Source organism: Dendrobates tinctorius, unplaced genomic scaffold (assembly GCF_039654945.1).
Source record: "Dendrobates tinctorius isolate UK_male_01 unplaced genomic scaffold, ASM3965494v1 ptg000084l, whole genome shotgun sequence".
NCBI classification, from domain to species: Eukaryota; Metazoa; Chordata; class Amphibia; order Anura; family Dendrobatidae; genus Dendrobates; species Dendrobates tinctorius.
Window position 1 is genome coordinate 44,605,355 of NW_027361752.1, and position 23,297 is coordinate 44,628,651.

Genomic DNA, 23,297 nt, shown 5'->3' on the forward strand with positions numbered 1-23,297 from the left:
TAGCGAGATGGCAGATCCACTTTAAACCACATTTCTTAGATGTATAAGAGCTACAAAACTCCATTTTACCAGTAAAAAGCAACACAATTTGTTTAAACCATCTGTTATTTTATTAAATGAACATATACATATATCACCAACTTACAAAATGCTATTAGTTTAGCTACTGTGGAAGATGTTATGTGCCCTTGAACCTTTCTGTGGCCAATTCAGCTTTCTCATAATTGAACAACCAGTCGTTTCTTTACTTCTTTTCTTTGAACCATTTCCATGAACACTTTAGCTTCATACATTGGTACAGGTTCATCCAGATATGGCCTGAAAAAAAAAACAAAAAACCCTTAACATTTCAGGTAAATAGGAGTGGAGAAATATATGTAAATATATGGAAATCATAGAGCTACATAGCAAAAGATAATATTTTTTCACTTCCCTACCACTACATCTTCATTAATATAAAATTTAATGTCAATATATTTTCATTCCAAAATTCTATAAGAAATGATTTAATAATATACTGTATCTGTCTATATATTTTGTGGTGGAGGTGAGGTGTAGATAAATTGTTGTAAACTTCTAATTGGACATGATGACAATCTCATAATCTGGGGTCAAACTGGAACCCATTGCGGTTCTCAAGGGCTGCAAACAAAATTCATCTGCAAAATGCAATTTGCTATGTTAACAGCTATTTAAACATTTGCTTTACTTATTCAATGCCGTTTTCGTGGCTTGATAAATTCTATATCTTTGGGAAGCTACCTGCACATGGTGTTGAATTGTTAAGTGGATAAATCTATATGCAGTGAATGCCACTAAGAGGCGAATGCAGGTAGCTTTACTAATGTGTGAAGCACTTTAGTGCTGAGTCCCCAATTCCAAAACCAAGACCCCTATATAGTAACTAGCTATGAACCCCTTCTACGCCCGGGTGGCAAGCATTTTTATTGGTATATGGTCTCCCATCCTGGTATGTGCTGCCCCCCTCCTATCCTGTGTCATGAGCCATGCTTGATTATGACAGGTTTTGAATAAGTAACCTTTTTTTTCCTTTGAGCTGTTGCTTGGAGTTGGTTTTGCCCCAGGTGGCCATTGGGGTGATTGCATGGTGGTGTCTTTTGTTCTAGTTTGCCCCCAGTGGTGGTTAGTGTTATTGCACATGATAATAAAGCAGGTGTGATTCCTTGGGTCCTGCTTATAAAGGTGTAGCAGGTGGTTTCACTCACGTTTGGTGATATTGCTCATTTCCAACCAAGACTGGTGAAGGAAGGAACTACAGAGAGCAGCTCAGGGGAGCTCTGGTGTAAAGTCTGGTGAAGGAAGGAATTACAGAGAGGTGTTCCTTGCAGCTCTGACAAAGCTTGGAGAAGTAGCAGCTATTCTGGAGGAAAGCTGCATTCTGTGGTGGACTCTGTTGCTGGGAGCAATAGCAACAGAGCAAAGCTAAGTGGTGTTATCCCTGTTTGTATTTTTCCCTGGTGTGTATTAGTACAGCGGTGGGGCCAGTGCCTGCACCACCCAGCTCCCTAGCAAGGGATAGGTGTATGGTGTGCTAGGGTGACAGGTTCCGGCTCGGCGACAGGTGAGGAGCCTGTATAGGGAACGTTAGGAGTGTTAGAGACACTGACTCAGGGGAGTGCAGGAGGTCTCCACGTCCCCGTTCCCTATCGCAGGGCCCACCGTTGTAACTGTTTCCCCTTCCCCTGTGTCTTGTTGCTTTAGTTACCGGCCTGCGGGTCGTGTCACACAGGACAGTTACACGTGCCGTGTCTTGTTTTAGTTACCGACCTTCGGGTCGTGTCACACAGGACGGGTCCACGTGACATCCTGGTGTGCATGGCACCCCTCATCCCTATCCTGGTATGCATGGTCCCCTCACCCCCCAATCCTGGTATGCATGGTACCACCTTATCCCTATCCTGGTATGTATGGTCCCCTCACCCGCCCAATCCTGGTCTTCATGGTCCCCTTACCCCCCTTTCGTGGTATGCATGGTCCCGTCTCACCCCCCTTTCGTGGTATTCATGGTCCCCTCACCCCCCTTTTGTGGTCTTCATGGTCCCCTCACCCCCCTTTCGTGGTATTCATGGTCCCCTCACCCCCCTTTTGTGGTATTCATGGTCCCCTCACCCCCCCTTTCGTGGTATGTATGGTCCCCTCACCCCCCCTTTCGTGGTATGCATGGTCCCCTCACCCCCCAATACTGGTATGCATGGTCCCCTCTCTCCTCTTTCCTGGCATGCATGGTCCCCTCACTCCCCTTATCCTGATATGTATGGTCCCCCTCACCCCTATTAAACTACACACATACAAAAAAAACACATTTATACTCACCCTTCTTTCCTGTGCTCCAGCGCTGTCACGTTCTGCTGGAGGCCGGGGGAGGAGTCTGGCACAGGAGTCCGCGCATGCCCATAGCACTGTCCGGCGCCATATTGCTGAAGACACACTTCAAATGTGTCTTCAGTAAAATGGTGCCAGATCGCGCTATGCGCGATTCCGGCCGCACTCCTGCCCTGGTCTCCGGCCGAAGAGAAGCGCCGCGGCAACGCTCCTCCCGGTCAGGTAAGTATGTAACTATGGCGTCTGAGATCACGGTATGTACGCATACTGCCATCTCCGGGCGCCATACAGACTCCTCACCGCTGGATGCCTCATTCTGTCTGGAGCCAGACTGCGCAGGTGCGTCGCGCTTGCGCAGTCTATAAAGGCTTCGGACAGCGTCACGCTTAGCCCGTTATATTATAGATATAGCTAACAGCCCCATGCCCAAACACCTAGATCCAACACTTGCCATGAAGTCCGTGCCCCAATACATTGACCTTATATGCCCCTTTAGATATGCTGGCACAAGCACCGGTGATAATGTTATTCTTGGCGTTTTCATACAATGGTTTTTATTCAGTAACAGCATTGCCATCTGCCGAGGTGCCCACTATAGTTATGTTGTGCTTCTGTAGTTGTAAGCAGACATTACGCAGGTTGGGAGCTCACTCTGAAGTTTTTTGGTCCTCACACCATGATGATCCTCAAGCTACGCCGCACTGTTCCTGCAGGGCTACTGACTGCAACTATCACCATATAATCCAAGCCCAACTCTTCTATAGACGTCATTAGAATATTACCAAAAATGGACTATATAATGAATTTACTTACCTGAATATTCCACCCCCCAACTTGTCCATAACATCTTTCAGGATATGTGAGGATACAGTTAAGGATACACTTGATATTGTACAGAATTAACATAACTTGGTGGAGGCCTCAAAGAGGACCTGTCACTTGCCAGGAATATGCTGGTGCGAATGCCGCTATTCTCCTGAATCCGGTGTTTTCTTTTGTTCCTGCAGCTTTCCATTCCTCTTTCCTGTATATAAATCAAGTATCGTTTGCCAAGTGGGCGTGTTTTTGAGGACCACACTCAGTTGGTTTACAATATTAGATTTATATACAGTGGGGAAAAAAAGTATTTAGTCAGTCAGCAATAGTGCAAGTTCCACCACTTAAAAAGATGAGAGGCGTCTGTAATTTACATCATAGGTAGACCTCAACTATGGGAGACAAACTGAGAAAAAAAAATCCAGAAAATCACATTGTCTGTTTTTTTTTCATTTTATTTGCATATTATGGTGGAAAATAAGTATTTGGTCAGAAACAAGCAATCAAGATTTCTGGCTCTCACAGACCTGTAACTTCTTCTTTAAGAGTCTCCTCTTTCCTCCACTCATTACCTGTAGTAATGGCACCTGTTTAAACTTGTTATCAGTATAAAAAGACACCTGTGCACACCCTCAAACAGTCTGACTCCAAACTCCACTATGGTGAAGACCAAAGAGCTGTCAAAGGACACCAGAAACAAAATTGTAGCCCTGCACCAGGCTGGGAAGACTGAATCTGCAATAGCCAACCAGCTTGGAGTGAAGAAATCAACTGTGGGAGCAATAATTAGAAAATGGAAGACATACAAGACCACTGATAATCTCCCTCGATCTGGTGCTCCACGCAAAATCCCACCCCGTGGGGTCAGAATGATCACAAGAACGGTGAGCAAAAATCCCAGAACCACGCGGGGGGGGACCTAGTGAATGAACTGCAGAGAGCTGGGACCAATGTAACAAGGCCTACCATAAGTAACACACTACGCCACCATGGACTCAGATCCTGCAGTGCCAGACGTGTCCCACTGCTTAAGCCTGTACATGTCCGGGCCCGTCTGAAGTTTACTAGAGAGCATCTGGATGATCCAGAGGAGTTTTGGGAGAATGTCCTATGGTCTGATGAAACCAAACTGGAACTGTTTGGTAGAAACACAACTTGTCGTGTTTGGAGGAAAAAGAATACTGAGTTGCATCCATCAAACACCATACCTACTGTAAAGCATGGTGGTGGAAACATCATGCTTTGGGGCTGTTTCTCTGCAAAGGGGCCAGGACGACTGATCCGAGTACATGAAAGAATGAATGGGGCCATGTATCGTGAGATTTTGAGTGCAAACCTCCTTCCATCAGCAAGGGCATTGAAGATGAAACGTGGCTGGGTCTTTCAACATGACAATGATCCAAAGCACACCGCCAGGGCAACGAAGGAGTGGCTTCGTAAGAAGCATTTCAAGGTCCTGGAGTGGCCTAGCCAGTCTCCAGATCTCAACCCTATAGAAAACCTTTGGAGGGAGTTGAAAGTCTGTGTTGCCAAGCGAAAAGCCAAAAACATCACTGCTCTAGAGGAGATCTGCATGGAGGAATGGGCCAACATACCAACAACAGTGTGTGGCAACCTTGTGAAGACTTACAGAAAACGTTTGACCTCTGTCATTGCCAACAAAGGATATATCACAAAGTATTGAGATGAAATTTTGTTTCTGACCAAATACTTATTTTCCACCATAATATGCAAATAAAATGAAACAAAAACAGACAATGTGATTTTCTGGATTTTTTTTTCTCAGTTTGTCTCCCATAGTTGAGGTCTACCTATGATGTAAATTACAGACGCCTCTCATCTTTTTAAGTGGTGGAACTTGCACTATTGCTGACTGACTAAATACTTTTTTTCCCCACTGTAAAAGGGAAAAGCGAACCATATCTCAGGAAGTACCTGTGCTTCCCACATACTCTGGAACTCACTTCCCCAATTAATTAGATGATCTCCCAGCATCCCAACCTTCTAAGACAATCTTACAAGAAAAGCTTACACCCTGCACTACCTCTCATACCCCTACAGGATGATATGAGCAGCTTCTACCTTCACCTACACGGAAATGTTATAAACTCTGCAGCAGGATCCTCTCCCCTTTAATCTCAGGTTTATCACACATGAATCAGAACATCTCCAGGATGGGCCATGTATATGGATACACCTAAATAAAATGGGAATGGTTGGTGATATCAACTTCCTGTTTGTGGCACATTATTATATGGGAGGGAGAAAACTTTTCAAGATGGGTGGTGACCATGGCGGCCATTTTGAAGTTGGCCATTTTGGATACAACTTTATTTTTTTCAATAGGAAAAGGGTCATGTGACACAAACTTATTGAGAATTTCACAAGAAAAACAATGGTGTGCTTGGTTTTAATGTAACTTTATTCTTTCATGAGTTATTTACAAGTTTATGGCCACTTATAAAATGTGTTCAACGTGCTGCCCATTGCGTTGGATTGTCAGTGCAACCGTCTCCTCCAACTCTTGACACACTGAAATTCTCAATAGGTTTGATGTGTCACATGACCCTCTTCCCATTGGAAAAAATAAAGCTGGATCCAAATTGGCTGACTTCAAAATGGCCGCCACGGTCACCACCCATCCTGAAAAGTTTTCCCCCCTCCCATATACTAATATGCCACAAACAGGGATTGATATCACCAACCATTCCCATTTTATTTAGGTGTATCCATATAAATGGCCCACCCTGTATAATGAAAACATCGATCATTGTACATCATAAAGGATATGAAGATATTTTCCTTGCTGAGAACTTGACAGGTTCCAGGCTTCCTCATTGAGGTATGAGAGTGACGCACATTTGAGGAAGAGAATATTGCTGTCCGGTGGATCAAGCTGCAAACAAATGGAAAAGACGGACCAAACTTAATGACAGGACTAATGAAACTTGTAGTTCCTGGCCCTTTATTGTAAAATGTCCGGGGTCAGACCCCCAATATAATACTGTTTTTTATCTCTCATGTGGCTTGGTGGCCAATGCGATGCAGGGGTCACAGATTGGATTATCTTCACATTACGAATGGTTGTTGTTTGACAGATGAGGTTCTAAAAAAGAAACCTGGAATTTTCCATCTATCCTTTTCTTCATTGCATTGAAGGATTATTCCTAAAATCGCAATGCAGTCTCGGTTTTCTGAAGATGATGAATTATGTGTGCCAACCTACTACTAAATCTGCACTGATCTTCAGCTATCACCTTCCCCCTCACCATTGATGAGCCCACCCCAGGGCTCTCTTTACCTTCCATAGCTGCTGGATCTGTCCTCCAGTGGCTTTAATGCTATTGGTCGTGTATGATCAGATGCTCCCAATGACTCTGTATCACGAAACATTCGATAGTTGGATTGCAGCACAGCCTGACTACGCTATGCTGAAGATCCAACTGATATCTGCTGCATTTGCAGCAATTGACCCTATCTAATAAAACATCCCCAGACACTCTCACGGCATCCTCATGGTCCTGACAGCTAGGCTGTAGCACAGCTCAGCTATGCTAGGCTGCAGAACTCGCCGATATCAACTAACATTGGCAACTAATGACCCTGTCTAATTCATAAAAAAAGATGCATCTAATGGCCCTGTCTAATAAAGCATCCCCAGACACTCTCACTGCATCCTCATGGTCCTGACAGCCAGGCTGTAGCACAGCTCAGCTATGCTAGGCTGAAGAACTCGCCGATATCAACTAACATTGGCAACTAATGACCCTAATTCATAAAAAAAGATGCATCTAATGGCCCTGTCTAATAAATCATCCCAAGACACTCTCACTGCATCCTCATGGGTCCTGACACCCAGGTTGTAGCACAGCTCAGCTATGCTAGGCTGAAGAACTCGCCGATATCAACTAACATTGGCAACTAATGACCCTAATTCATAAAAAAGATGCATCTAATGGCCCTGTCTAATAAATCATCCCAAGACACTCTCACTGCATCCTCATGGGTCCTGACACCCAGGTTGTAGCACAGCTCAGCTATGCTAGGCTGAAGAACTCGCCGATATCAACTAACATTGACAACTAATGACCCTGTCTAATTCATAAAAAAGATGCATCTAATGACCCTGTCTAATAAAGCATCCCCCAGACACTCTCACTGCATCCTCATGGGTCCTGACAGCCAGGTTGTAGCACAGCTCAGCTATGCTAGGTTGAAGAACTCACCGATATCAACTAACATGGGCAACTAATGACCCTGTCTAATTAAAAAAAAAGATGCATCTAATGGCCCTGTCTAATAAAGCATCCCCAGACACTCTCACTGCATCCTCATGGGTCCTGACAGCCAGGTTGTAGCACAGCTCAGCTATGCTAGGCTGAAGAACTCGCCGATATCAACTAACATTGGCAACTAATGACCCTGTCTAATTCATAAAAAAGATGCATCTAATGGCCCTGTCTAATAAAGCATCCCCCAGACACATTCATGGCATTCTCATGGCTCTGACATTTGAGATGTAGCACAACTCAACTACGCAATGCATTGCTCTACATGCCAGAGAGATCATGATCATGCACTGAAAATTCCCATGGACCGCCAATATAATGTGAATTTTGAACTGTCTCCAGGAGCTTCTAGCTATGCCTCTCTGTCTAATATATTTTCATTCATCTATCTCTTACGTCTATACACAACATATTGGTAATATTTTCCATAATGTCAACTTCATGCAACTACAGAAAAATACTAAAACCGTTAACAATTTTTTTTTATATCCATATCTCTCTCTCATATATATATATTATATAAAAATTTGCACTGAGAATCTCTTGTGATAATTTGTACCTGAAGATATTGCTCTCTCGTTACCCAGTGGCTTCCGACAGCGAGAAGAGAGATGATTTCATGTTTGTGCGGCAGAAGCGACGGTTTAGTAATGGAGTCTCCGGTGTTGTACATCATCACTGGGAAAAAGAGAATTGCCTCCAATTACCAACTGCTGACACAGACGTATTATCTGCACTTGCAGGAACATTTTCTTCCTGACTCACCCAGGAGGATTGCTCTCAGGGTAGCAGCCGCTCTCTTCCCCATGTACATCATGTGCACGGGGCTCCATTGCCTTATACATGCACACAGTATCTGCACCTCCTGTCGGCAGCACACAGTCATGACTTATATGTCTGACAGTGGCTGTGGCCAGAGCGGCTCCAGGATGATGTGGGCCTTTGAGTACCAGTGCCCAATCTTTCTTTTACTATTTTTTTTTTATTTACATTTTTTCTGTTAATAAAGTTATATCAGGTCTTGTTTTGTTTTTTTGTTTTTTTTTTAAATATTTTTTTATCCTCACAATTTTTAATCCACTGGGAGAATATATAATTTAAAGATCCTATTCAGTGACAGCAAAGAGAGATGCTAAAAACTGCAGAAAGAATATTGGAAACATAAATATAAAAAAAAAAAAAAAAAAAACAAGAAACACTATCATGCCATAAATAACAATAATTTAATAAAACTTAAATATCCCTTTAAAAAAAAATCAAACATCATAAATAAAATACTGATTTTAGAGCTGATCCGAGCAGCTGCGGGAACTGTATCAGGTTCTGGAAGGGATAACTGGTATCACTGACCTCCAGCGTCGACGATGATGTCAAACCCCAGTCCTCCGGTCTCCTCGATGCCTTTCTCGGTCAGATTTACGTTGCCTTTAGACACGTCAATAACACGGGCTGGAAACAAGACGACACATTCGCTTACTTTGGATGGTTCTCATCACTTGAGTTCTTACGTCTCATCGGTAGAAAGTCGTCTTTTACAAAGCAGCCAGTCTGAAATGCAGAGCTGCAGTGTAAAGTATAGGGGACACAGTGATCGTATCTTATGGAGGAAGTGAATTTCAGAAAACCAATAGATCCGGAAAAGCTAAAATATATTGATCCTAGTTTGGCCCTAAGCTTAAAAATGCCCAAATATATTTCTAAAGCAAGACCTAGGAGGACACGAGCGGATCTCACCTACAGGGGGTCTTATTTTCTCCAGATACTGCTTGTCCTTCTCGCTGTGTGCGGTCGTGACCACCGTGGCTCCTCTGTGATGGGACAGCTGAATAGCCAGTGTGCCAAACGGCTGGAAAAAAAATAAAAAAATAATATTTACGGTATATTATAAAATAGTATCATTAATATTTAAATACTTAAGTCTATAGGATAATATAAAAATAAATGTGAAATAAAAAAAAATCAATATAAATAAGATATCAATATATGAAATAAGACACCAAATTATTGTTAATTTATTCCCAATTTTATTACATTATATCATTATATCAGGTTATTAGGCTATGTGCACACGCTGCAGATTCACCTGCGGGTTTTTCCCCACGGAACCGCAGGTAAAGTGACCTGTGGTTTTGCTGCGTTTTGGTCTGCGGATTTCCCCTGCGGTTTCATACCTCTACTATGTTAAAGGTGTGAAACCGCAGCGGAATCTGCAGAAACAATTGACATGCTGCAGAAAAAAACCACAGCAAAACCGCGCGGAAAAACCGCAGCGTGAGCACTGCAGTTTTGAAAACCCATAGGGTTACATGGTACCGTACCATGTCTGCAGAACTGCTGCGGTTCCGCAGGGCCAAAACCGCTGCGGAACCGCAGCGTGTGCACATAGCCTAACAATTTATATACTTAAAAATGAATAGTATATGAAAGTACTGTAATAATGCAAAATAATAAAGATAGCACACTAAAAATATTACATTGGCATTTTTAAATTTATACGATTACTATTTAATAAAACCGAAGGTAAATACAAAATAAGCAAATACCCTGCAGTAAATAAACAGCCATGGTCCATGAAAATAATATAAGGTACCCCCCCTAGTAAAAGCCATAGAACCACGTCATGGTGACCATTTGCTTAGTGCGTTTTTATCTCAGGTTTTGTGTGTTTAGTGGCCACTGTGAACATGCACTCACTGACACTCTGCACGCACACCAACTTATATTCCAGTTCATCTCTTTAGTTTTTTTTTTGTTACTAGTTACTGTTGTTAGTCTTATTATATTTTTAGTATTTTAAGGTTACACTATATTAATCAGTAATATTGAAATAGTTATAGATTTACCGTATCCTATTACTATTCACTGATTATTCAATTTTTTTCCATATTTATACTATGCTATTACTATAGAGCTTTGATTCATTATAATATAGCATTATAAAAAGGTCATAACGTAAAATAAAATGGAACATTAAGACATTTGGAATCAAAATATTAAAAAGCAATAAAATTAATTAACAACAACACTATTATACACTTACTAAGCAACTTGACTCAGGAATACTGATGTAAATGAAAGAAGACCTATGACCAGGTTAAAAGTGATACGTTTTTTCTTTTATTTTATTCCTGCAGATTCCCTGAATACTCAGTTTTTTTTAATCATTCACAAGGTTCCAGAAATATGTTCTTATATTAATTGGTGTTATTTTTTATGGTCCTTCCAAGGCTGTGAGGTTCACAGGATGCCAAGGGGGAGTGTGGCTCACCGGGTGCCAAGGGGGAGGGAGGCTCACAGGATGCCAAGGAGGAGCGTGGCTCACAGGATGCCAAGGGGGAGTGTGGCTAACCGGGTGCCAAGGGGGAGGGAGGCTCACAGGATGCCAAGGAGGAGCGTGGCTCACAGGGCGCCAAGGGGGAGCGTGGCCCACAGGGCGCCAAGGGGGAGCGTGGCTCACAGGGCGCCAAGGGGGAGCGTGGCTCACAGGGCGCCAAGGGGGAGCGTGGCTCACAGGGCGCCAAGGGGGAGCAAGGCTCACAGGGCGCCAAGGGGGAGCAAGGCTCACAGGGCGCCAAGGGGGAGCGTGGCTCACAGGGCGCCAAGGGGGAGCGTGGCTCACAGGGCGCCAAGGGGGAGCGAGGCTCACAGGGCGCCAAGGGGGAGCGTGGCTCACAGGGCGCCAAGGGGGAGCGTGGCTCACAGGGCGCCAAGGGGGAGCGAGGCTCACAGGGCGCCAAGGGGGAGCGAGGCTCACAGGGCGCCAAGGGGGAGCGTGGCTCACAGGGCGCCAAGGGGGAGCGTGGCTCACAGGGCGCCAAGGGGGAGCGTGGCTCACAGGGCGCCAAGGGGGAGCGTGGCTCACAGGGCGCCAAGGGGGAGCGTGGCTCACAGGGCGCCAAGGGGGAGCATGTCTTTAGGCTACTCTGCATAATTACCCTTGGTAAGGACCATATACAGTAGCACTAAATCAAAAAGGCCCACATGGTAGATTTTAAACAAAAAACCCAAAACAATCCATTACCACTGGTGAAGAGATTATCGCCCGGCTTTACGAGTGGGCTGGATGGCAGCTAGGGGTAGATTCCTCTGATCTTAATCTGTGTAGCCACGTTTCTCCTTTGTCATAAATGTACTAATAATAAAAGATAAAAGCAGAGCGATACGTACACTTGCTCCATCGGGTATCAGCACAAACTTTCCCTGTGCCAGGTGCGCCAGACTATACAGGGCAGTATAGACACATAATCCATCGTGTATGGTTCCTGCCGCCTCCACCCAGCTCACCTTGTCCGGTTTATGAACTGGTAATGAGAATATGACACAGGAATTAGAGAAATGGTTGCTATTGTTTGAAACAAAAATAGTGTAAGCGAATGTAAGAGACTTAGTAATATACAGTGCCTTGCGAAAGTTTTCGGCTCCCTGGAACTTTTCAACCTTTTCCCACATATCATGCTTCAAACATAAAGATACCAAATGTAAATATTTGGTGAAGAATCAACAACAAGTGGGACACAATTGTGAAGTTGAACGAAATTTATTGGTTATTTAAAATTTTTGTGGAAATTCAAAAACTGAAAAGTGGGGCGTATAATATTATTCGGCCCCTTTACTTTCTGTGCAGCAAACTCACTCCAGAAGTTCACTGTGGATCTCTGAATGATCCAATGTTGTCCTAAATGACTAATGATGATAAATATAATCCACCTGTGTGAAATCATGTCCCCGTATAAATGCACCTGCTCTGTGATAGTCTCAGGGTTCTGTTTGAAGCACAGAGAGCATCATGAAGACCAAGGAACACATCAGGCAGGTCCATGATGCTGTTGTGGAGAAGTTTAAAGCTAGATTTGGATTCAAATTGATTTCCAAAACTTTGAACATCCCAAGGAGCACTGTGCAAGCGATCATATTGAAATGGAAGGAGTATCATAGCACTGCAAATCTACCAAGACCCGGCCGTCCCTCTAAACTTTCATCTCAAACAAGGAGAAGACTGATCAGAGATGCAGCCAAGAGGCCCATGATCAGCCTGGATGAACTGCAGAGATCTACAGCTGAGGTGGGACAGCCTGTCCATAGGAAAATAATCAGTCGTACACTGCACAAATCTGGCCTTTATGGAAGAGTGGCAAGAAGAAAGCCATTTCTCAAAGATATCCATAAAAAGTGTCGTTTAAAGTTTGTAACAAGCCACCTGGGAGACACACCAAACATGTGGATGAAGGTGCTCTGGTCAGATGAAACCAAAATCAAACTTTTTGGCAACAATGCCAAATGATATGTTTGGCATAAAGGCAACACAGCTCATCACCCTGAACACACCATCCCCACTGTCAAACATGGTGGTGGCAGCATCATGGGTTGGGCCTGCTTTTCTTCAGCAGGGACAGGGAAGATGGATAAAATTGATGAGAAGATGGATGGAGCCAAATACAGGACCATTCTTGAAGAAAACCTGTTGGAGTCTGCAAAAGACCTGAGACTGGGATGGAGATTTGTCTTCCAACAAGACAATGATCTCAAACATAAAGCAAAATCTACAATGGAATGGTTCACAAATAAACGTATCCAGGTGTTAGAATGGCCAAGTCAAAGTCCAGACCTGAATCCAATCGAGAATCTGTGGAAAGAGCTGAAATCTGCTGTTCACAAACGATCTCCATCAAACCTCACTGAGCTCGAGCTGTTTGCCAAGGAAGAATGGGCACGAATTTCAGTCTCTCGATGTACAAAACTGATAGAGACATCCCCCAAGAGACTGCAGCTGTAATCACAGCAAAAGGTGGCGCAACAAAGTATTACGTTAAAAGGGCCGAATAATATTATACGCCCCACTTATCAGTTTTTGAATTTCCACAAAAATTTAAAATAACCAATAAATTTCGTTCAACTTCACAATTGTGTCCCACTTGTTGTTGATTCTTCACCAAAAATTTACATTTGGTATCTTTATGTTTGAAGCATGATATGTGGGAAAAGGTTGAAAAGTTCCAGGGGGCCGAATACTTTCGTATGGCACTGTAGTATCAGAGAAATATCCCGTTTCTCCACTTAGCAGCTACTTCCCCCCTCATATCCAGTAGCCCCTTGTCATATACCTCTGTTCACCTGCCTTTAACTCTTGCACTGCTGACACACAGATTTCAGTACACGGTGTTCTGCTGACGTGTGCCTACTGGGATCATAACTTGGGTCGATTTCCTCGAGTGTCTCATAATCCTCTCTTGGGCATCTGCCAATATTTTAATTTTTTTTTTTGGCATTGGCCATAAATCCTTGGTTACGGCACTTCCCCATCAAAGCGAGAATAATGCTTTATGTTGGATCAGAAAGGTCAGGAAGTTTTCCAGCAGCAGTCGGGTGATTCTGTACATGATCCTGTGTGCACATCGGCCTCCACTATCACAGATTGTACACTCAGACACAACACTACTGCCCTGCGCAGGGAACTACCCGACCGGCAGAAGTGCCGCATACGGAAAAAAAAAAATCTCTCACTAAGGCCGCGGTCACACTTGCGTGTGCAATGCAAGAAACTCACGCAAGTTTCTCGCATCAATACCCGGCACTGCCGCCGGCACTCAGGACCGGGGTGTGCGGCTGCATAGAAATACATGCAGCTGCACGCTCCGTCCTAACTCATATTGTAGATTGCGTGCTAAAAAGAAAAAAAAAAATTGTTAAAGGGGTTATCCAGGATTTAAAAACAAAACATATCCGCTTTCCAAAAACAGCGCCACACCTGTCTACAGGTTGAGTCGGTATTGCATTTAAGCTCCATCAAAGTAGTTAAGGGCGAGCTGCAATACCATGGGTGACCTGTAGAAAGGCGGGGCGCTGTATGTGTTGGAAGAAAGTGGCTATGCTTTTCTAGTTCTGGATAACCACTTTAAAACACGGTATTTTGGCTCATAAGGTTGACCGCAGAAGTACGTGGTGCGATCCACGCCTTTTAATACAATGCAGATGAAGGAATTCATGTCTGGGAACGACCGAGATGACCCTGGACAGGAAAGCCTGAGAAGGACGGGGGTCCTGGAACAGGAAGCACAGGATACAGCAGCAGATGACAGAGAGAACAGACAGTGCTGACACGGGAAGGATGAGCGAAAACAACAAAAAAAAGTGACAAAAAAACAGCGCTGTGACCGGTGAGATCGCCTCCATAGATTTGCTTTCTAGGTGATCCAATAAATTACAATTTTTTATTTATTTATTTTTTTTAAACAAAAACTTTAGTAGCTTTTGACATTCTACATTGAATCTGTGGCCGCTGGATAGGTCTTGCAAGGAATATAGCTAGGGTGGGCTATCAAGATTACCAACAAATCATTTTAAATGACCAGGGTGTTAAAGAAGGTGGTCAGTTACTTATCATAACCACATTTTTTTTTTAACCTGGTGTAAATGCCGCCGTTCTCCTGAATTCGGCGTTGTTTTTCTTTTATTACTGCACCTCTCCGTTCTTGAGATATGGCCTCTTCTTCCATGTATAAAAATCTAGTGTTTTTAGTCAAGTGGGAGTGGTCCTCAAATCTTCTCTATGGGGGTCTCCTTGTGGACCATGCCCACTTGCTAAAAAGAGGAGTGTACAGAGAAGGATGTCAGGAAAGAATCATTACAGTGACTCATTGTGCACTGAGAGCTGACTGTCCACAGCCCCAAGCGGCTGCAGGGAGAATATAACATTTTCTCCCTGCACCTGCACTTACAATTAGACACCAGATTATATTTACCTGCAGATCACCACTATGGTTTCAAGTAAATACCGTTTTGGCTTTTTTTTTTTATGACTGGTTCTGTTTAAGACTTTGCAAAAAATATAAAGAAAATTAGAATCTTTTCCTTACTTAAATGATGCTCATGCACCCAGATGACGTCACAAAGGCCGGACTCCTCAAAATCAAGAGGCAAAATCCCTGGAAGATAAAATAGTAATAAACTTAATTTCCTTGCGTTTATATAGTCACATCTGAGTTGGGTCATAACTAACCCACATCTGATCATCCCCCGGAAAGATCCACCATGACGTTGGCATTCGCCAAGAATGAAGACAAAAATGTCTAAAAAAAAAAATGCTCGTATGGAGATGTTGGAAAATGACGCCGGAACCCGGAAATCGCAACAGTGCCAAAAAACAGTCATTTAGTTTCTGATGAAAAGAATATCATCTCGATTTATCAAGCAGATTTCTGGCATAAACGTTTTTGTGAATTTGGGCAAAAAAAATTAAAAAATAAATTAAAATTTTGGAGATTTGACTCCAGTCCTGGCCATCTTTGACAACTTTTAGAAAAGTGAGAGGAGTAGGGGTGAAATAGGTCAAATTCATCATAATTTATGCCATAAATTACGATGGAAGCACATTCCAGTCCCTGGCTGGAGTAACATCTCTTGCAGTGGAGCATGACCGATGAAAAAATGAACAAAATTAAACAAAACAAAAAAATAAATAAAAAATATATATTTTTTTTAACTAAACTCCTAAAAAACTAATTGGCAGGTCATTTCTAATGACCTGCCTGCTGTGCCCGGCGCTGATCTCTGTCGGCACAGAGCTGTCACTGACCGCTCCTGCCAGCAGCTTCCGTACATGTCACGTTGACAGAGCAGTGGCTTCTCTTCCGCTCTGTTGACGGCTCACCAAGTGGCAGCTGGCTCCCCACTGCATACCAAAAGCGCCCTCTTCTGTCCACTCAAGGTATGCAGAGGAAACTAAGCCTGCAGCTATTGTATACTCCAACAGAAATGCGGCCATCGGCGGGACTTTCATGAGAATATTAGCTTATGTAATTTCCATCTGAAACAGGGTTTTCTGTGGCCGGACAACTTTTAAGCCGAGCGAGTGCAGTAACACATGACTCCAGGATCAGACTGCACAGGGTGTGTTTGAAGTTAATAACCATGGAGACACATAGTTTTGCACAGGAGCTGCATACAGAAACCGTAAGATTTTTTTCAATCAAAATGAATCAACTTCAGACCAGCGATCCATGAACCAGACACAACGCTCATTAGGCTGCTTTTCGGCATAATTCGGACACTCACCAACAACTTCATCGTCTGGCTTAAAGAAGGATACTTTAGGTCCCACTAGAGTAAAAAAAGAAAAAAAAAAAGCCTTTAATATCAGGGATACGTTTGGGACGTCTAAGAGGAGTGTTGTGCACTTTTAGTGTTGCTCATGTTGTATTCCCCAACACCTGATGAAGAATACGTCCCAGCTGCTGACCAGTAGCGGACAGTGTCTGGTGCCATTCGCTGTCACTTTCTGCACTGCCAGATTAAAGTTTACAGCGATCGTCGTTTTTAAACACATTTTTATTAGCTGGCCTCCTACTATGCGGAGGATAGAGTGTTCCTCTATTTGGCCCCTGGGCAATTCTCTGAAATTACCTTCTTATTTCCCTACAGCTCACCCGCAGGAGAAAAGAAGCATTACACAATTTCAACTAAAATGATGTAATACCCACATGTGCATGATCTTATAACATAAAACACACTCTTTGTAGATGGTGTCCGCTGTAGTGACAGACGGGGGTGCTAAATCCCCCCTTAAACTTAGGACTCTGCGATAGGGTATTGGGCTTTCTAAATCAGATAAACAAATGGTTCAGCAGTTTCTGAAACGCTTCAGACCAAATGGAGATTACCACTCACATCTACCTTATGTCTCTTTCCCCTAAAGAGTCAGCTCATTATTCCCCCCCCCCAAAAATCAAAACAACGGGGCTCTGCAATGCCAACAATGAGAAGAGGTGCACATCCTCTGATTATTGGCTTTTGGACCGGAAATAACCGAGAGCCATTATCGGCAGTCCCATAGACAATGAATGGAGCGGAGGCCGTACATGCGAGTAAGAGGAGGCGATAATACTGAAGAGCCACTTCGTGATGTGGCATTAGTGAGGAAAGACTGCCATTCGCTGGCTGGACGAAACCATGTGGAACCAACCAGCACCAGAAGAGTTGCAGGGGGAACAAGTTAATGTGCGGGATCCGGTCAGGTGCCTTGGGTGACGGCGTTCCCTGCGCTCCAAACCGTGGGGGGATTTGGCGCCAATGACAGGAGCAGTGCGGTCGTGGACCAGAGACGACACTGAAGCCAGTGTGACAGGCCTCAGCAGAGAGTGTGTGACAGCAGAATGCTGGCCGCCATCAGACAAGGCCCGGACAAAATCCAAAGACGTGACTACACCAGTCAAGACCCGAAGGCCTGACCTGCGCCGGTCAAGACCGTGGACAAAGACTGTGCCGGTCAAGATCAGAATCTCAAGTCCTAGAGCCCAGACGACGACTGCCAAGAGCAGGGACCCAGCCCACTCTTCCTCGGGCCTAGGAGACACCCACCGTCGGTCAAGCACTGAAGATCCATGAGGAGACGTTAACCAGAGAAGTCTGCCTAAGGTTACAGGACGACACGAGTGAGCCGGGCCATCACTGCCAACCATAACGGCACAGTATGGTACCGGGGTTGGCCTGGGTTAGGACAACCGGTTGGGTGGGGCGCTGGTCGGTACACAGGAAGCTCAACGTTCCTTGATAGACTTTGTCAGAAGAACTTGCGGCCTAGAGGGAAAATCCGGTGACCCCACTAGGGCAATTATTGCAGGAAGAGCCAATGTAGTAACTCCCAGGAACGGGTGTACCACGAGGCTGGAAAAAAGGGATGATGGAGAAAGACTGCAGAGAAATGAGTAAAGCAATGGACTACAACTACTGTGACTCGGGGGGAAAAGAAAAAGTACAAAACTCAAAGAATCCACTGTACCCAATGCACCGTGATGTGATAATCACCCGCACTCACCTTCCAGGATCACTCCGGCGACATCTCTCCCCACTGGGACACAGTCTGTGCTCTGATGTAATGCTGAAAGGAGCTGAATATGGGGGGAAAAACATCCCATGACTTCACGTATACAGGAACTACAACACAAGGCATATCTGCAAATATCCACCTGGGGAAACTGAGGGGGCGAGTCGCCAAAAATCCGCCTGGTCTGTAAATCAGGTTTATATGTCAGTGGGATTTATTTTTTACAGTTTTTACATATCACTATTTTTAAAAGTAAAAATAAATGTCGCTAGTCACCAGGCCGAATATTAGACTCCAACTTCATGACCTTCACATGGATATTAGCAGCAATAAACTGAACCGGACCCGATGTGTTTGTATGATGTAGCAGTATTCGAACATATTGTAATCTGGGAAAAGGTTATTCTACAAGAGGAGGAGGAGGAGAGCTGTGACATCACCTATTGTGAATGGTGGATCCTGTGTGGCTACTGTATACAGAGGTGTTATCTGTCATTGTACATGAAGAGGTGGAGGAGGTGAGCTGTGACATCACCTATTGTGAATGGTGGATCATGTGTGATCTACTGTATATAGAGGTGCTATCAGTCATTGTACAGGAGGAGGAGAAGGTGAGCTGTGACATCACCTATTGTGAATGGTGGATCCTGTGTTATCTACTGTATATAGAGGTGCTATCAGTCATTGTACAGGAGGAGGAGATGTCAGGGCAGCGGTTCTCTCATGCAGAACACAGGATAATGTGACAAAGTGAGCGAGAGAATGGGGGGAGATAGCTGCTGACCAAATCATTAGCCGAACTAACATTCAGCCAACCAGTGTGTATGGGGGGCTTTACTAGGAATGCACTGGACGGATACCTTCGTATTGATGGGGGTCAGGGCGCAGGCTTTCACTTGTAGTTTCACATGATAGTCACTGGGTGAAGGCGCAGGATCCTGAGGAATATAAAGAAATACTGACATTATAGAAGTGAACAGGTAAAAAAATAAAATAATAAATAATGGATATTCCAGAAACAAGAGAATCCTTACACTTTCCTGAAACACAAACGTCTCCTCATCCCGCGAGGCGACGATTCTGTAGTACAGCCCTTTCATCACGACCTGGAGCAAAGAGAGGATGAGCCAGATAAAAGAGATGTGGGGGTCCCTGCTGCATCTCCATAGACAATCACAGGACCCCCAAGACCGACAGCCGGCTCCGCAGCGCAGCAGTTAAATTGGTGGCGCGCTCTGACAGCTGCCACTCACTACGTGCCAAGCGGTGGCTGCCGGCCAAACTCCTTCCCCTTTATACCCTAGATCAGCAGGTTAATAGCCTTTTCTAACGGGACAGATTCCCTTTAAAATTCCGCACTCTTTTTTGCAGGCCGTTTCCCTGCGCATTCACCTGCGTGGTCATAAATCAAGATGAAAAAAAAATAAAAAAAATAAATAAAAATTTACAAACTCTCCCACCAGACTGAGCTCACTGATAGATTCTCCGTTAACCCATTCAGCAACATACGGGCTGTGGAAGGCAAACAGTGCAAAATTTTAAATGAAAACCCAAATACATAATTGATTTTGATTTTTTTGATTTTTTTTTTTTTTTGGGGGGGGGGGGGGACAAAAATACATGCAAAACGCAACCAAAAAGTGGACAAATCCTGTGAATAAAAGGACAAAACAGAAAAACGCTGGAAGCAATTTCTAGCAGCTTGCAGCAAACTATTGCGACAATCTGCAATCTAGACATTTGTGAAATATTCCATTTTTTTTTACATTGTGGCAAAACCCATCTTCATAGACTGAGCCACCACTGTAAAAAAAAAAAAAAAAAAAAAAAAGGAGATTTTTTTTTAGATGCGAGCGACATTAATAAGACTCCGGAAACGCATGGAGCGCGGTGTAAATACCCGGCGGGATCAGATCTCAGGATTCCAGGGCGACAGAGATCTAGAATGCGGAAACAAAGCTGCTGTGTCAGCAGGACAAGGCGCAGAATACAGGAGCCCTCGTCAGCCGCTGCGGCCTCTCCGCTGGAGAAATGAAATTTCTATTTTTTTTTGCTGCTGCATGGGTCTGGAGGAAAGTGGAAGAGGAGGAGCGGCGAGGGCGGAGAGCAGCCATTAACCCTCCATGGTCACTGCAGGCATCAAGTGTCACAGCAGCCAATAGAAACTGATCCAGGTTTGACTTTTTTTTTTTTTAATTTTATTCTTTATTATTGGTGGATATTTTTTCAATATTTTTCTTTATCGCGTTAGTAATAAAAAAAATGATCACCAAGCGGGCGTTCTTTATAGGACGTACCATGGAAGGCTTTTTTTTAAAGTTAGATATTTATATATATATATATATATATATATATATATATATAAAAAAAAAAATTTTAGAAGAAATTTGGGCAGAACGAGACAGGATCGCCGCTGCAGTGCCGTAAGGGCGCGTGTTCGGGGAGATCTATGCACCGCATGTCAGCCGTGTGGCGGACCACCGTTCACACAATTGCCTTCCGTGTATCGAGAGGTTTTTTTTTTCCTGTACGCAAAAATTAAATTCCCATCAGATATAGGCACAAAGGCAGCGCGTGGTGCAATTCTTTGCTCAATGGAAAAAAAAACAACTGTTGGGCGCTGTGTGTTGGCAATCCGGCAAAAAAACCGGACAGCACCGGTCCGATTCACACACTCGAGCACAAATAAGAGAGTAATGGCTCCTGCAGACGAGCGCATACGTCGGACCCGGGCCGGGTGTTTTTTCACCGTACGGGACACTGATCCATGTTATTCAATAGCCTTGTTCAGATGAAGGGTTTTTCTCTCTGTCTATGAAAACGCACAAGTGTGCTCGGATCAGGTGTTATATAAGCATGCTCATGTACTAACCGAGTGTCTTTGGCGTGCTCGCTCGAATAATATGTTCGAGCCCACCGCGGCTGCATGTCTCCTGTTTGACAGCCATGTTTGACAGGATGTTTTGCATCCTTTTTAATTAACAGTGACAAATGTGGAGAGGATTCCAAAGAAATGCCATGTCACATTATATAGATATATATATATATATATTTTTTCTTTTCCCGAGGGACATTTTTAAAACCCTTATTGGAAGAGCAGGATTAACAAACTGCTCACAAAGTGAACTTTCCATTGATATTAATAGCAAGAGTATTCAAAATCCTTAAGCGCGTGGGGGGGGGGGTGTGAATTGCAGCCGTACGCTGTGATCCATGAGCTTACGTTCATACAGGATAGAAATGTGGCGGATTCCCCAGTCTGGAATCTGATGTGGATGACGGTATCAGACAGGTCGATGTTGTTTGGACACGTCTCATTCACATAAATTCTGCGGTGTGCAGACTTCTGTGCATTTTCACCCCTTTTAACCCCTTGGCGACATGAAGCGTGCCCACTAGAGATGAGCGAGCGTTCTTGGATGAGGTGTTATCTGAGCATGCTCGGGTGCTGAGTGACTTCGGTGCCCTCTAAATATTTGTTTGAGTCCCCTCGGCTGCATTTTTTGCAGCTGTTAGACAGGGGGTACCTAACAGACAGGAAATCCCTGCATGTGTTGCGGCTGCCGAACAGCCGTGAGACATGCGACGGCCGTTGGGACTCGAACATATTTCTCGAGCACGCCCATGGTTCTTGATTAGCACCTGAGCACGCTCGCTCATCACTATACGGAGGGGACGCAATCCATGGAGTGCAGGTGTCAGCTGTGCTGTACAGACGACATATGTGATTGGAACTGGTTCTGATCACAATAATATAACCATTTAGATGCCACTGTCAACCCTGGAAGCTTCCTCTAGGGGGTTTAGAAAAGGATCGGAGTGGCACTTTCGACTCTTATTGTTCCCCCCTCCATTTGCAGGGTGACGATAGGTTGTTATAGGAATCTGTCTGCCATGTTACTACTCCAATGAAGTCCTGCTTGTGGGCCTCTTCAGGGACCCTTAAAGGGGTTGTCCGGGCTTGGGGCTCTAGTCTGCAGTCCCTCTATGTGACTGAAGACTTGTGACTCCTCACTCTAGCAGGATTCTTTGCGAGCGAGAGGTCACCCGACTGCAGGTACGAGGCGTGCATACTTTCGGACACATTCTGACTAGACGTGTCTGGACCGGCTCAATTCACCTGTATTGAGCGAGGGTGCGCACGTCTGGTCGGCACGTGACTGCATGTCAGCGTGCACCGTGTGCGGTGAGGCTTTACAAGCAGTCACACAGACTGACTGCAGACCTGAACCCTCATCGCCTGGACAACCCCTTTAATTACACATTAGGCTGCAAACATTACAGTATCACAAGCCCCGGTACCCCCACCTCTGCCCGACTATCTCTGGCGGTTCAGTAAGAGTGAATGGAGCTGCAGATCGACCACCGCTCCATTCACACGGGGATCATCAGTACTTGGGATCTCCGGGGGTCCCGGGGGTCGGACCCCCAGCGATCGGGACGTTATCCCCAATGGATAAAGCGATAACTTCCAAATGAGAGAACACAAATGTGGAAGTCTAAAAAATGAACATAAAACATACTGTCAGCATTAGTTTTTGGGTGTCCGTCGCCCATGGCAACCATTTATTTTTCAGCCTAAGGCGGGGTTGTCAGGGATAACGGGACAAGAGAGGGCGGGGCAACATCTGCACAAACAGCAGCTAGAGCTGTCACGTCACGCATCACGTGACCGGCACGCACCGCCCCTCCAGCGGCCATTTTACTTTCTGGCAAGGGTCAAATACCTTAAGTCTGTTCGTAGCAGCCCGTTCTCGTGGTAAAATTCTTCCAATCACGATAGGATTTCCTTCGCTTACTGTAATATCCGGGAATAAGTGGCAGGTGAAAACGTATTTTTAACACTCAGATAAGAAGTAGCGGTCTCAGTCCGTACCCCGACACTGATAAAAAAAACAACCAAAGTGGTAATGTCAGTCATGTACTGTAATATATCACTCCGGAGACTCTGGCTCCTTCCTCGGTATCGCGTAAAGGGTCAGGACGGGAAGAAAGATTTCCTGCCCGGATTACAAATGGCCGCTGTAGAG

At 44.5% G+C, this 23,297-nt stretch overlaps 2 protein-coding genes across 3 annotated transcripts; one reads left to right on the forward strand and one right to left on the reverse strand.

Moving 5' to 3' along the window:
• Window positions 1–87: 87 nt before the first annotated feature.
• CRYZL1 (crystallin zeta like 1) lies at window positions 88–23,297 on the reverse strand. 2 transcript variants are annotated; one of them, XM_073584624.1, is made up of 13 exons: window positions 22,995–23,297; window positions 19,302–19,373; window positions 19,128–19,205; window positions 18,259–18,331; window positions 16,500–16,544; window positions 15,302–15,370; window positions 11,616–11,749; window positions 9,183–9,294; window positions 8,799–8,897; window positions 8,008–8,126; window positions 5,943–6,055; window positions 3,157–3,195; window positions 88–318 (listed from the first exon to the last, which is right to left on the reverse strand). In XM_073584624.1, the coding sequence occupies exons 2-13, from the start codon at window positions 19,365–19,367 to the stop codon at window positions 219–221; spliced, it is 1,047 nt and encodes a 348-aa protein (XP_073440725.1). In that variant the 5' UTR covers window positions 19,368–19,373; window positions 22,995–23,297; the 3' UTR covers window positions 88–218. The 2 variants fall into 2 exon arrangements, with proteins under 2 accessions (XP_073440725.1, XP_073440724.1); XM_073584623.1 differs by lacking the exon at window positions 22,995–23,297 and adding an exon at window positions 20,168–20,362.
• LOC141097297 (uncharacterized) lies at window positions 10,069–11,408 on the forward strand. The gene is made up of 2 exons (XM_073584356.1): window positions 10,069–10,086; window positions 10,809–11,408. The coding sequence occupies exons 1-2, from the start codon at window positions 10,069–10,071 to the stop codon at window positions 11,406–11,408; spliced, it is 618 nt and encodes a 205-aa protein (XP_073440457.1).